Source organism: Ovis canadensis, chromosome 8 (genome assembly GCF_042477335.2).
Source record: "Ovis canadensis isolate MfBH-ARS-UI-01 breed Bighorn chromosome 8, ARS-UI_OviCan_v2, whole genome shotgun sequence".
Classification (NCBI taxonomy): domain Eukaryota; kingdom Metazoa; phylum Chordata; class Mammalia; order Artiodactyla; family Bovidae; genus Ovis; species Ovis canadensis.
The window spans coordinates 39,715,403-39,729,833 of NC_091252.1; the positions used below are offsets into that span (position 1 = coordinate 39,715,403).

General features: G+C 39.5%; 1 protein-coding gene across 6 annotated transcripts in view; it reads right to left on the bottom strand.

The window, feature by feature from the left end:
- Nucleotides 1–14,431, bottom strand: part of AFG1L (AFG1 like ATPase) — a 197,326-nt gene that overhangs the window by 9,772 nt on the left and 173,123 nt on the right. For 2 of the 6 annotated variants that reach the window (XR_011258581.1, XR_011258580.1), the window contains one exon: nucleotides 3,892–3,977. The exons of 3 other annotated variants lie outside the window; for them this stretch is intronic. Coding sequence is in view for 1 of the 3 variants with exons in the window: in XM_069598186.1 (XP_069454287.1) it covers nucleotides 11,051–11,206 (156 nt within the window). In the remaining 2 variants the exon portion in view is untranslated. Of the gene's footprint in view, nucleotides 1–3,891; nucleotides 3,978–11,012; nucleotides 11,207–14,431 lie in introns of all 6 variants that reach the window. One more of the 6 variants, XM_069598186.1, reaches the window with a different exon arrangement.

The window sequence follows — 14,431 nt, forward strand, 5'->3', positions numbered from 1 at the left end:
AAAATCAGAATTCTGCCCACTCAGCTATTTTTACAAATTATATACCTTTGTCAGTAGGCTCTGCATTTGCCATTAGGCTGGCAAATATCCCTTTCCTTCATATCCCTAAGATAATTATGTGCTCATTCATATAAAGAAAACTAAGCTTAACACAGTTGTCTATCTCGTTTAAGAACAATGGTCATTGAGGGGCAGGTAGTTATTGTTTAATGGATACAGAATTTTAGTTTAGTATGATGCAAAGGTTCTAGAGATGGAGTGTTGTGATGTTTGCACAACATGAGTATAATTAATGCCACTGATCTGTATACTTTTAAAAAATGATTAAAATGGTATATTTTATGTTACATATTATTTAACCACAGTCACAAATAGTCTTTAAATAAAGGAGAGCTTATTAGTTACAAAAGAATTTTCAATTTAGGCTATCAAGAAAGTAATATCACCTTTTCCTTTAAAATCATGAAAAAGAATGATATGTATTAATCAAAGAAGGATGTCTTTTCCCCAAAGAAATCAGCTCCAGAAAGGTTAAAATTAATTTAAAATATAAAGGTTTCTCTCTTTTTTTTAAATAGCTATTTAAAAGAGTGTGTTTTCTTATTCCAGCTTCAATACTGAAGTGTCTAAGAAATGACACTCAACAAAGGTCCCTAGCATTGAATTTGGGGAGAGATAGGGGTTTCTTCGGAGAAGGCAATGGCAAGCCACTCCAGTACTCTTGCCTGGAAAATCTCATGGATGGAGGAGCTTGGTAGGCTGTAGTCCATGGGGTCGCTACTAGTCGGACACGACTGAGCGACTTCACTTTCACTTTTCACTTTCATGCATTGGAGAAGGAAATGGCAACCCGCTCCAGTACTCTTGCCTGGAGAATCCCAGGGATGGCGGAGCCTGGTGGGCTGCCATCTATGGGGTCGCACAGAATCAGACACGACTGAAGTGACTTAACAACAGGGGTTTCTTATTAATGAGAAACATTATTTTTCATTACTTAAGTTAAGTAGCTATGAATGAAAATACCATAGAAACTTTGGAATTATGGTCTGTCGGGTCTAGTATGTGACCTTGAACAAGTCTTCATCAATGTCTCTTTCCTCATCTGTAAAAGGGGGATCATAACCTGTCTCATAGATTTGTCCCAAGGATTTGATGTATTGATTGTATATGAAATCTTATAACAATAGTGGCTGATCAATAAATGTTAGTTAAATATTAATTTGCAGAGTTCACATGAGAAGTATTACACTCAGACATTCGATCATGTCTGACTCCTTATGACCCCATGGACTGTAGCCCGCCAGACTCCACTCTCCATGGAACTGTCCCGGCAAGAATACTGGAGTGGGTTGCCATTTCTTCCTCCTGGGGATCTTCCTGACCCAAGGATCAAACTGGAGTCTCCTCTGCATTGGCAGGCAGATTCTTTACCACTAGCGCCACCTGGGAAGCCCCCATATGAGCAGTAAGTAAAATGATTTATGCACTGTATGCTGTTGGCATACAACAGACACCTAATAGTACTTATTCTTTTATTAGCTTCCCTGGTGGCTCAGACAGTAAAGAATCGACCTGCAATGCGGGAGTGAGTGAGGTCGCTCAGTTGCGTCTGACTCTTTGTGACTCCATGGACTGTAGCCTACCAGGCTTCTCTGTCCGTGGGATTTTCCAGGCAAGAGTACTGGAGTGGGTTGCCATTTCCTTCCCCAGGGGATCTTCCTGACCCAGGGATTGAACCCAGGTCTCCCACATTACAAAAAGACACTTTACCCTCTGAGCCACCAGGGAAGCTCAACCTGCAATGCGGGACACCTGGGTTCTATCCCTGGGTTGGGAAGATCCCCTAGAGGAGGGCATGGAAACCCACTCCAGTATTCTTGCCTGGAGAATTCCCATGGACAGAGGAGCCTGGTGGGCTACAGTTCATGGGATCACAAGGAGCTGGACACAACTGAGTGACTAAGCACTATTCTTTTATTAACTACCAAATAACCTTTCCTCAGCTCACGAAGCCAGGCAAGTGAACAGTTCGATAATCCAGTCTGCCTCTGTTTTTGCACTTACGAGCAACAGCCACCCCCTCTCCCTCCCACTGTCTTTGGTCCACCAAAATATCTGCCCTCCTTGGCACCTCAGCCCTCCATGAAGTATCCCTAGATGACAGACACAGCATCTGTCTCAGGCCCTCTCCCTCCCTCATGTCTTGTGAAGGTAATACCATGAGCACTCATGCGGGGGAAAGCCCCAGGCCCACAAAATGCACAGCCTCTAATCCAGTACATGTCACATAGGAAGTGCTTAATATTTGTTTAATGCACTGAGTGAATATATGAATAAAATACAACATAGCCTGGGGAGCAGGCTTATTCCTTCTTTTATACCCATTTAGTCACCAAGGAAATTGAAACACCTACCAAAAAACCCCACCTTTTCTTAGTTGGCCCAAATTCCTCACTCCCAAGGTAAGCCTTTGTTGTATACCATAGCATATACATTTAGGAACATTCTAGGAAAGATATAGATCATTTGTAAACACTGGTCATCCTTGGATAGTGGAATGAAAGATCAATTTTGTTTGTTATACTTCTTGGATTTTTTGAATAGCAAAACAATAATGCTTTTTTGGAGATCATTTTTATAGTGGGCATCTTATCATTTATGCTTCATCTGTGTGAGATCATTATATTAGTTTTGTCATGAACATTTCTCTTTTTATCTCTAATTTTTCTTTTTATTTATTCTTTCTAAATTTTCTTAATCTATAGATGCAGGATTTTTTTAGGGACATTAAAAAAAATAAATCATAAGCTGAATGCGTATGTTCTTTAAAGTTTGACAAAAGGAAGATGGATTTGATATTTGGGATAAAATCTGACTTCAGTTGTACAGTTAACATTTGGCTAATGATTCTTTACACCAGGGAGACAAGAGGGGAGGGAGGGGATGGTGCAAATGGCACCATTTCCAAATAGGTCACGGTTAGCCCTCACGGCCGAGTACCAGAGTCCCCATAATCAAAGGCCATGCAACGTCAAAATGCAAGTCCCAGGCAGGTTGATACGCTCCCATTGACAGCTTACCTTAACTCGAGCAGTTTTGATTACCATGTTGTCAGTGTTTCTTTCTCCCATAATTGTCAGACAAGATTTAGTCCCTCTGCAGGTGTGTGTTACCTCTTCCATCTTCTCTCTCTCTCTCCTCCTCCTGCTATTCTAAATGAACCCAAGTTACACTACATCGTCTCCATTTCTTTTATCCTTTCTTTTGTATTTTCCTTTCTTTACACTTCTTCATGATTCATTTTGGATAATTTACTCTGTTTCTCATGAGCTGTGTTTTATCTGCTCAATCTCTATCCACGAAGTTCTTAATTTTGGTCACATACTTTACAGTTCTGGAAATTATACTGGTTCTTTTTCAAAGCTGATCTCTTTCTTTTTATAATTTCTAGATACCTACACTAAACTTCCAAGCCTGGTTTTCTTTTTAAATCTCCTTGAATATGTAAGCTTAGTTGTTGAAAATATGAACTCATAAGTCCAATATCTTATGTTTTAACTTTACTGTCTTGTCTCCCCATATGTTTGATTATCTCTGTGTACTGGATTATATCTTTAATAAAACACTCAAAGGAAAAATTTCCAATTCAAGACCTGAAGTATTCTGAGCTACTCGGTTCACATAGAGTTTGACTGAAGTCCACAGAGGTCTGGTTTAGTTTAAGCTCACTTATTCCTAGAGTACAATCCTTCAGGGCTCCAACCACAGTGGGGAGCAGCTTAGTAGGTCCCCGTCCTTGGCTGGCCCGAGTCTCTGCCCTTTGTCTCAATAACCCAGTGAGGCTGCCAAAAGCAAGCTCAGAGCTTTTAAAAGAAGATTACCAGTGCTCACCAATATCTATGTTTTCTTCGTTTTCCTGAGTGCACAGCTAGATTACATTTCCCAGCCTCTCTTGCATTTAGGTGGGGCTGCGCAATCTGTGGAACGTAACAGAAAGTGATATGAATCACTTCTAGATCTGGCCCATAAACACTCCCACACAGACTCCTCACTTCCTTTACTCATACACTGGTTGAAGAGAGAGGCCGCGGAGGACTTAAAGAAGGGTGGACACACAATAGGGGTGAAGCCTGGATCTATGAGGGACCACCTGGAGCAGTTTCCTGGCCATCTTACACTAAACGGTGAGAGGAACAAGAAACACGCGCTTATCTGTTAAGCCTCTGAGACTGGGGGTTATCTGTTTCTGCAATTAGCCTAATCTGATACTTGATTCATCCAGCTTCCCTTCATTGCCCTAACTACAAGGTTGGTGCAAATCACTGACAAACAGCCCACCATTATTGCAAGTGGAAGACTTCCCAACACTTCCCGTGTGAACAAGGATTCTTATTCACATAAGATGTTTACTATCAAAAATTTCTCTTCAAATTTTCTTCAGATTATCACTAAAATTTTTTAAATCAGAACTTCATTTAGCCATTTCCAACATCAAATCTGATTCTTAAAAAGTTACATTCATGGGACTTCCCTGGTGATCCAATGGTTAAGAATCCACCTGCCAATGCAGGAGCCATGGGTTCCATCCCTGATCCAGGAAGACTCCACACGCCACGGGGCAACTAAGCCAGCATGCCACAACCACTGAACCTACACGCCGCACCTACTGAAGCCCATGCGCCCTAGAGCCTGTGCTCCGCAACAAGAGAGAGCACCTCAGTGAGAAGCCTGCATACCACAACTAGAGAGTAATCAAGACCCAACAGCCAAAATCACACTTCTTTAAAAGTTATGGTCATGGAGGTAACTCTTCTCATTACAAATGTGAAAAGGTTTTATCTGAAAGTTTTGTTCAAATTCAGTATTTGATATACTTAAAATACCTTTATGAATTTATTTTTCCCCTCACGATTACATAACATACAGAAGTATAATAAATGTTTTCACCAAACCACATATAGATGCTGCCAAACCATCTTATATAGCCTAGTGTGCCATAAGATCACCAAATAGTATCATTTTTGATGTGTGACATCTTGATCACTAGGACTGGTAAACTGGTAATAAAGTTGCCACAGGCCCACTCGCCCCCTCTTTTTTTACCAGCATTCATCATTTAAAGGTGTCTGGGGCATTCAACTGCATTAACTAAAAGTCTCTAAACAATTATGATAATTTAAACTTCATTTAGAATGTTTTTGGAGAAATGAAGAATGCCTATGTGGGGTAGTCTGATTACAGTTATGACTCCAGTTATTCTTGCCTCCTTGTCCACACCTTTTATATTGTGACTTTCTAGTTCTAGTTGAAGACATGGAGTCTATCCGCACAACTCTTCAATCTGGGAGGGCTTGTAATTTATCACAGCCAATAGAACAAGGCAAAAGTGACAAATTTCCAGTTATGAACTTAGGTCTCAAGAGGCTTTAAATGCTTCCACTCACCCTGTTGCAGCGCCTCAGCTGGCCTGCTAGAGGAGGAATGGACAGAGGAGAGCCATTTGCCTATAGCCAGCCAGGCCCCCAAAGAGACGAGCAAGCAAGAGCAGCAAGGCTGAGTGTCGATACATAAGTGAATGCACAATTGGTCAACATAACTTCCCACCTCACCTCCCAACTTGCTAGCTGACTAGAGAGTGACAATAAGTGCTTTAGCTCACTGAATTTGGAGGGCAATCTACTGAAATGCTACACTTGCTACAGAGAGATTTACTAAGTAAAGTCCATGTTTTAGAAGTCATTAGCAAGTACAGCACATGTAGAAAAAATATGACTTAGCTTTTACAGCGAAAGATAGATTTTACCTAAGTGATAAATATATGTTAGCACAGAGTGCAATTTATTTTATGCTCATTTATTTTTGTAATCAATTTTTGAATTTTTATGGTACAGTATAAAACTTATTTCTAAAAAGAAAACTTACGATTTACTGCATATAAGAACCAGAAAAAAAGCCATAAAATTATGTGGCATCCTTATACAGATCACAAGATGACAAAGACCCAATTGAATGAAAATAGAAAGCCATAGAGAGAAAACAAATTGACATGAAGATGGGATTGGGAGGGGGACAAGAACTCATTGCAATAGAACTAAAATTGCAAGAGCATTCCATTAGAAAAAGGAACAATTTGGATAGATAGTTCATGGAACAAAAATATACAAGAAGCATAAAGAGCTAATAAGCGAAAAATATAGTCAATGGCTAAGTAATACTCCATTGTGTATATGTACCACAGCTTTCTTATCCATTCATCTGCTGATGGACATCTAGGTTGCTTCCATGTCCTGGCTATTATAAGCAGTGCTGCGATGAACATTGGGGTACACGTGTCTCTTTCAATTCTGGTTTCCTCGGTGTGTATGCCCAGCAGTGGGATTGCTGGGTCATAAGGCAGTTCTATTTGCAGTTTTTTAAGGAATCTCCACACTGTTCTCCATAGTGGCTGTACTAGTTTGCATTCCCACCAACAGTGTAAGAGGGTTCCCTAAGAAAGCTGTGGTACATATACACAATGGAGTATTACTCAGCCATTAAAAAGAATAAATTTGAATCAGTTCTAATGAGGTGGATGAAACTGGAGCCTATTATACAGAGTGAAGTAAGCCAGAAAGAAAAACATCAATACAGTATACTAATGCATATATATGGAATTTAGAAAGATGGTAATGATAACCCTGTATGCCAGACAGCAAAAGAGACACAGAGGGAGAGGGCGAGGGTAGGATGATTTGGGAGAATGGCATTGAAACATGTATAATATCATATAAGAAATGAACTGCCAGTCCAGGTTCGATGCAGGATACTGGATGCTTGGGGCTGGTGCACTGGGATGACCCAGAGAGGAGGGAGGAGGGGGGCGGTTCAGGATGGGGAACACGTGTACACCTGTGGCGGATTCATGTTGATGTATGGCAAAACCAATACAATATTGTAAAGTAATTAGCTTCCAATTAAAATAAATAAATTTAATAAAAAAATATATAGTCAAGCTCAATGGTAACCATAGAAAGACAAAATAAGAATGATGTATCATTTTCCATACAGCAATTTTCCAAAGAAAAATAAATTACACTGGGACTCCCCTGGTGGTACAGTGGATAAGAATCCACCTACCAATCCTGGGGACATGGTTTCAGTCCCTGCTCTGCGAAGATTTCACATCCCGTGGAGCAACTAAGCCCATGTGCCACAACTACTGGGCCTGCACACGACAACTACTAAAGCCCATGTGCCTAGAGCCTGTGCTCCGCAACAGGAGAAGCCACCACAATGAGAAGCCCTGGCACCACAGCAAAGAGTAGTTCCAGATTGCCACAACTAGATAAAGCTACATGTAGCAATGAAGACCCAGAGCAACCAAAAATAAATACAGTTATTTAAAAAAATAAATTATGCTACTCAATGCTGGAAGGCATATAATGAGATATCCATTGCTGCTGGGTGATTAAATCAGTCAGAAAAAAAACATTGGATTGTATTAAGAGCCTTAAAGAAGTCATTAACTTGACCCTGTCATTCTGCTTCTAGAAATCAATCTACAGGAAATAACCAAAAATTCAACAAAAGGCTATACACAAGGATTATTTATGACTATGAGAATCAAAAATCAACTTTACAGCATAACAAACAAGAGGAATGGCTCAATAGGGCACATTAATATAATGGAATAATATGTTGCCAATAAATAATGGTGCTTACGAAAAATATTTTATGATGTAGAAACTCACTTATGATAAAAAGCTAAGTGGAAACAGGACAATGTAAAATTATAATTGTATTCAAAATATATAAGTAGGACAAAGGCTACATAAATATGTAAAAAACACTAATAGTTGCTATCTCTAAATGGTCTAAATGATAGACTTAGAGGGTTTTATTTTAATTTACTATATTTTTTAGTTTTTTCTGTATTTTCTAAAGGGTCTGAGAATATATTATAGCCAAAAAAGCATAAAAACAGAATTGGTATAGCAAAACAATGTTTGTTCAGTTCAGTTCAGTCGCTCAGTTGTGTCCGACTCTGCAACCCCGTGAACTGCAGCACGCCAGGCCTCCCTGTCCATCACCAACTCCCGGAGTCTACCCAAACCCATGTCCATTGAGTTGGTGATGTCATCCAACCATCTCATCCTCTGTTGTCCCCTTTTCCTCCTGCCCTCAATCTTTCCCAGCATCATGGTCTTTTCCAATGAGTCAGCTCTTTGAATGAGGTGGCCAAAGTACTGGAGTTTCAGCTTCAACATCAGTCCTTCCAATGAACACCCAGGACTGATCTCCTTTAGGATGGACTGGTTGGATCTCCTTGCAGTCCAAGGAATTCTCAAGAGTCTTCTCCAACACCACAGTTCAAAAGCATCAATTCTTCGGTGCTCAGCTTTCTTTAAAGTCCAACTCTCACATCCATACATGACTACTGGAAAAACCATAGCCTTAACTAGACGGGCCTTTGTTGGCAAAGTACTGTCTCTGCTTTTTTGAGATCTTTACTAATTCCAAACAAAGTACACTCTTTGTTTTTGTTTTTCAGCTATTTAGCCCCCTTCATCTTCCCTGGGCTTCCCTCATAGCTCAGTTGGTAAAGAATCCACCTGCAATGCAGGAGACCCCAGTTCAATTCCTGGGTTGGGAAGATCTGCTGGAGAAGGGATAGGCTACCCACTCCAGTATTCTTGGGCTTCCCTGGTAGCTCAGCTGATAAAGAATCCACCTGCAATGTGGAAGACCTGGGTTGGGAGGATTCCCCAGGAGAAGGGAAAGGCTACCCACTCCAGTATTCAGGCCTGGAGAATTCCATGGACTGTATAGTGCATGGAGTCACAAAGAGTCTGACACAACTAAGCTACTTTCACTTCACCTCACTCATCTTCTCTACGTATAAAATATTCAACATAAATGCACATATTAAAGAGCTTGAGGACTCACAAATCTATTTAAATCTGCAGTTGCAACTCTAACTTACTCCAGTGTATGAGACTGGAGTCCCAAAACTGTTAGTAGTGTTGATTTTTGAAAAATACAGTTTCAGCCATGTGGGTCCACTTAAACACAGATTTTTTTTTTTTTTGGTAGTAAATACTGAAGTGCTACATGATCCATGGTTGGTTGACTCCAAGGGTGCAGAACCTCAGGTGTGGAGGAACCAAGTTTACAGAGGGCCAACTATAACTTTCACATGGATCTTCAACTGTGTAGAGGGCTGGCAGCCCTATTTCTGTATGGTTCAAAGGTCAACTGTACTGTATTCACCTCAGGGTCCCTAGAACCTTGCAAGACCAGGGAACAGAATCTTGCACAATCCAAGACCGCTGAGTAAATGAATACACTGTCACCAATTCTTCAAAATCAATTATATTTGCGGAAAGTGTCCCTGGGGGCTCAGTGGTGAAGAAGCTGCCTGCCAATGCAAAAGACACAGGTTTGATTCCCAATGCAAGAGAATCCCACATGCCACGGAGCAACTAAACCCGTGCACCATCTATTGAGCCTGTGCTCCACAACAAGAGAAGCCACCACAATGAGAAGCCTGAACACCCCCACTAGAGAGCAGACCCCATTGACTGCAACTAGATAAAAGCCCACACAGCCACAAAGACCCAGCACAGCCAACAAGAAATAAATAAAATGGAAAAAATTTATATTGACTGAATGTTTAAGAAATACAAGGCATCATACTAAGCCCTACAAGGGCTTTACAAAATAAAGAGAAGACACACTTCTCCACTCTTCTGACTTCACTAACCTAGCACTAAATTGCATGCACATGATACCTATGGTAGGTGCAAATATTTATAGCTCTGTTCTGCATTAACTGATCTGCCTATATAAGTAAACCACAGCATAAAACACTGTTTGAAATCATAATTAGTATTATAAATTCATGCATTGTGTCCTGTGAATAAGTAAGGCATGTGATTATTTTTGAGTACTAAATGGCACTCTAGTTAGTAGCATCCTTAAGGATGTTATTTTAGCTCAAAATTCAAGTAGCATTACCGAATGAAGATTCTTCTTATGATAGATAATGATGACAGTCTCCATCTTTCTACCTGAGCAATTAAAAAGTTTAATAGTCTTTGATGTGACTGGTTATCTGAATAATTTTCTAAACAAGAACAATTAAAATCCACTTATTTGATGGTTTATGCATTCTCGACTATTGTTTCAAACTCTTTGTTTCTGTGGAAACCTGATGAAAACTTAAAGAACTTAAAATATATAATGAGTTTGCAAAGAGCATTTGTTTTCCTTAATTACCAAGAACATACAGCTGGATTGTATGTAGCATAGCTTTTCTGACAAACTTTTAGGAATAAAAGAGCTTGCCTGCCATCCTCTTTCTCCTGTATGAGAAATGGAACAGCTGTCTGCTTTGGTTTGACCCAGGTACCAGGAGTGGAGTGAGGATTTTCTCAATGCCACACCAACGTGAAAGGCATGAGCGTTACCACTGGGCTGCTGTCTGCCCTGCAATGTGCGGCTGATCCACTTCAGCAACAGGAATGAGCTGTCAGCTTGAGTTTCTTTTTTCTCTGCCTGGTTAATGCTTGTTCCACCACCATTATTTCAGCTCAAGTAGGACAATTATTATTTCAAGCGCTGTCTAGATAATACTGTCCTAAGGATTACTCTTTATCTGTATAGGCTCCTCTTTATAAATTCCTTGTAGTGATGACCTGATAGCTCCTCATTAAACAAATATGTGTGGCACCTTGCTTTGTTTACACAGAAATGACAATATCTCAAATCTTAAAAAGAGAAGTGCCTTTTAACAGGGGAAAAAAAATGCTTGAATGGTATTTGGATGACTGTGTCCTTTTCAAAACAAACAAAAAAAATATCAAAAGAATTGATGTTAAAACAACTATGTGCACCAAACTAATAAAGATGATGACTAGAAAAACAGCACTGAAATGTGTACAAATAATTTCTCAAGGTTGGTGATATGGCACCTTAATATGAGAAATCTTATTAATATGAAGACCATAACATCCAGCCAGGAAATATCTCACCATTCCAGAAAATACTGCCAACTTGCACACATTCTCCTTCAGAAGGTGTTCTTTTTGCGCTGAAGCCAAGTCTCACGACTTGATTTATGCAGCCTTGACAGCAGGAGGTTAGTCCTGCCTAGATCTGCCGGATCTTTGTTAAACTCTCCAACCCCTCTGGGGCCTCCTGGGTGGCTCAGTGGTGAAGAATACACCTGTGATGCAGAAGACATGAGTTTGACCCCTCGGTTGGAAAGATCCTCTGGCGAAGGACATGGCACCCCACTCCAGTATTCTTGCCTGGAGAATCCCATGGACAGAGGAGACTGGCAGGCTGCAGTCCAGCGGGTTGCAGAGTCGGATGCAACTGAGCGCACACACATACTATCCCCTCTACGGCCAAATAATGATGGTTAATATAGTATTCTTTTGGAGGGAGTGTCATATTTTTAACAGGGTTTGTAAAAACAATGACTCAACAACAACAAAAGTCAACATGGCACACCAGAGACAAGACTGCACCCTCTCCCCACTTTGACGAATCTAGCTCTGCATATCTAATAGGGCTCCAAATCCTCGAGATATCTAATTCTGGAGATTCTGGACCTGAAAACTTCTCAAAACAAACCATGTCATATCTGAGTGCCTCCAATGTGAAAAGCACTATCCTGGGTTTATTTCTAGGAATTCTTCTAAGTTCAATTGGAGAGTAGAAAACCTCAACAAAATTGGCATTAAAAACATTTGACTTATTGCCTGCAGCACAGAAAACCAAAACGAAAATTATGGAGATAAGTTAAAAATACAACATTAGAAGAACATTAAGAAGTAGGAAATCATTATCATTAGCATCATCATTATTGTTAATAAGCACCACTGAGTGTAAGAATTAATACCACTCCAAGGTAATACATTAAAACTGCAAAGGAATCTCCATAAGATGGTAAGAATTATTGGAATGGATTAATTATACCAACCACCTGGAATTGAGTAAATAGAGACTATAATCTTTAAGCAATTAGTTGGCATCTGACTAAGATGTCCAATTGTTTATTAGACATCTAAAATTTGAGAAGCATCAAGAGTTACCCTTTTAGGAATGAGACAACTGGATTTGACCACGCCAACAAAATTAACATCATGAATGAGTTAGTGTAGTTTAGAACCTTCCATTCAGAAAGACCCTAAATATTTCTAGGATTAGAATGTCCTGCCCAGGTACTTCATTCTAAAGTTTTCAGTTTAACTATGCATGATAGAGAGCAGTCTAGAGTCTATACAAAACAGGACTGCTTCTTTGGTTTTTAAGTCTGAGGTAGATGAGTCTTCAAAGCCTCCTTCACAGACCTTGGCTGGCTAATTATCTCCTAGAATCTACCCTCACCATAAGATTATTCAACCTGGCTAGACTCTCTAGCTAGTTTTCAGGGTATCTAAAGTTTCTGAATGAAGGTAATGAGAGGTTTTTAGATTTTTCTTGTAAAATCTAAATCTATGCTTTAGATTTTACAAGAAGCCATGGCAATATTTTGAATTACTAGGCTTTGTTTATAACGACTACCAAAGCTTGTTTATCTTTAAGCCAGTTCTAGTCAGATTCTAGAAATATGGGAACAAGTGAGCTGAACAATGCATTATATTAGTCTAATAAGAAAGCTCATATTCTCCATGTCCAGAACACAGGCAGCAAAACACTTTCCAAAAACACGTCGTATACAAATGTATGTGTGTGTGAATATTTCACTAGTTAGTTTCTTTAAGGAGCTTTTGGTTAGACGGTATTTAGTTTAACACGGTTCTTTATTTTTAAGTAACCATGTATAATTAATCTTTTAAGATGATAAACAATGAGGAAATTTTAACCGCACAAGCAGCTAGTCCTTTGAAATGCTTAACCTAGGTATTAACAACCCAGCAGACACTGAAAAACATATTGGCAGGGGGAAGAAAATCAGCCCAATGGTTGCTAGAATTATTTCAAAGTCATTTGTTAAAATAATGCTAAAAAAAAACCTGTTCTAATTTCCCACTGCAGAAGGCATTTCCTTAGCTAGTTCAAAACAATGGAAAATTAAACATTATTGCTAATGCCTCAGACATTATGATATCTGATTGTATAGACTACAGAAGGTAATAAACATGTGGCCAAGACTGATACATGTTTCTATCTTTTTCTGTTTTTGATATAATGACTTTGTAAGAGTGTATACGATAATAATGAAGTGATTAGTAACAATACTACCAAAATCATTGAAAACAGGAGCTGACAGACTAGTTAATGTAATTGAGCCCTCCTGAGCATCCCTCAGTAGAGGGCAGTATTTGCTACATCTGGTGGGAGGAAAGTCTGTGTTATAAATTTCTTTGGCTTTGAGACCTATCCAGAAGAATGTGAAAGATTACTCCCATATGATGCAATATGAGGTTCTATGCCCTTTGCTACTGGTTCCACATGTGAATAGGAAATGAAAGGTCAATCAGTGCTAATGAAAAGTAATATTTAGGACACTAAAAAGTAACTTTGTAAAGAACTTTAGAATAGCAAAGAAAGTGCTTAAATTTGAGAATGATGGCTTCTGAAAGTGTTAAAAAGTCTAACAAATGAAGAGGCTTTACTTTGCTTTGTGAGTATTCACTGGGAAAAACTGAATCCTCTTAGAGGTGAATCTTAGAAAAGCCTAAACAAAGCAAGAAATGTAGATATCAAAGAGTTATTCTTCCTTGTACTCTTCTGCTTTTCAAATCATGGAAATATTCAGCGAAAAATGCTAACTTTACATTCTGAGGATATTAAAATGTGAAACAGAACAAGGTTATATGCCCCTTGTACTGCTGGTTACACAAAGGGCCAACTCCTTGAAACTGATTAAAACCAATAGAATTCTTCATTCCATCTTCCTGTCAAAAAGACAACTTTGAATTATCTACTCCCCAAGTTTTTAAAAAAGATACAACATTCGTGAAAGGCTTGAAAGTTAACCTATCCACTTAACACTGAAAACTATTTCTCTAGATCAAATCAAATAATAAAGAGAAAAGCTTAGTTGAAAGTACTTTTTTTCAATCTCTATAGCACTAGTTTCACTGAATTGTAATTTGTCATTATGCCCCCAGCTTATATATAAGAATCTGCGCAATACAAGCCTATACTAGTAGCAGGAATGTTGCTGGGAAAACGTCCATTGGCATCTTTCAGATGTTCCTCTATGAAAGGTCCACGTGCTATGCTGTGCTCTGTCGCTCAGTGACTCTCTGCGACACCATGAACTGTAGCCCTCCAGGCTCCTCTGTCCATGGGGATTCTCCAGGCAAGAATACTGGAGTGGATTGCTATGCCCTCCTCCAGGGGATCTTCCCAACCCAGGGATCAAACCCAGGTCTCCCACATTCCAGGTGGATTCTAAGGATATTCCCTGAGCCACCAGGGAAGTCCAAGAATA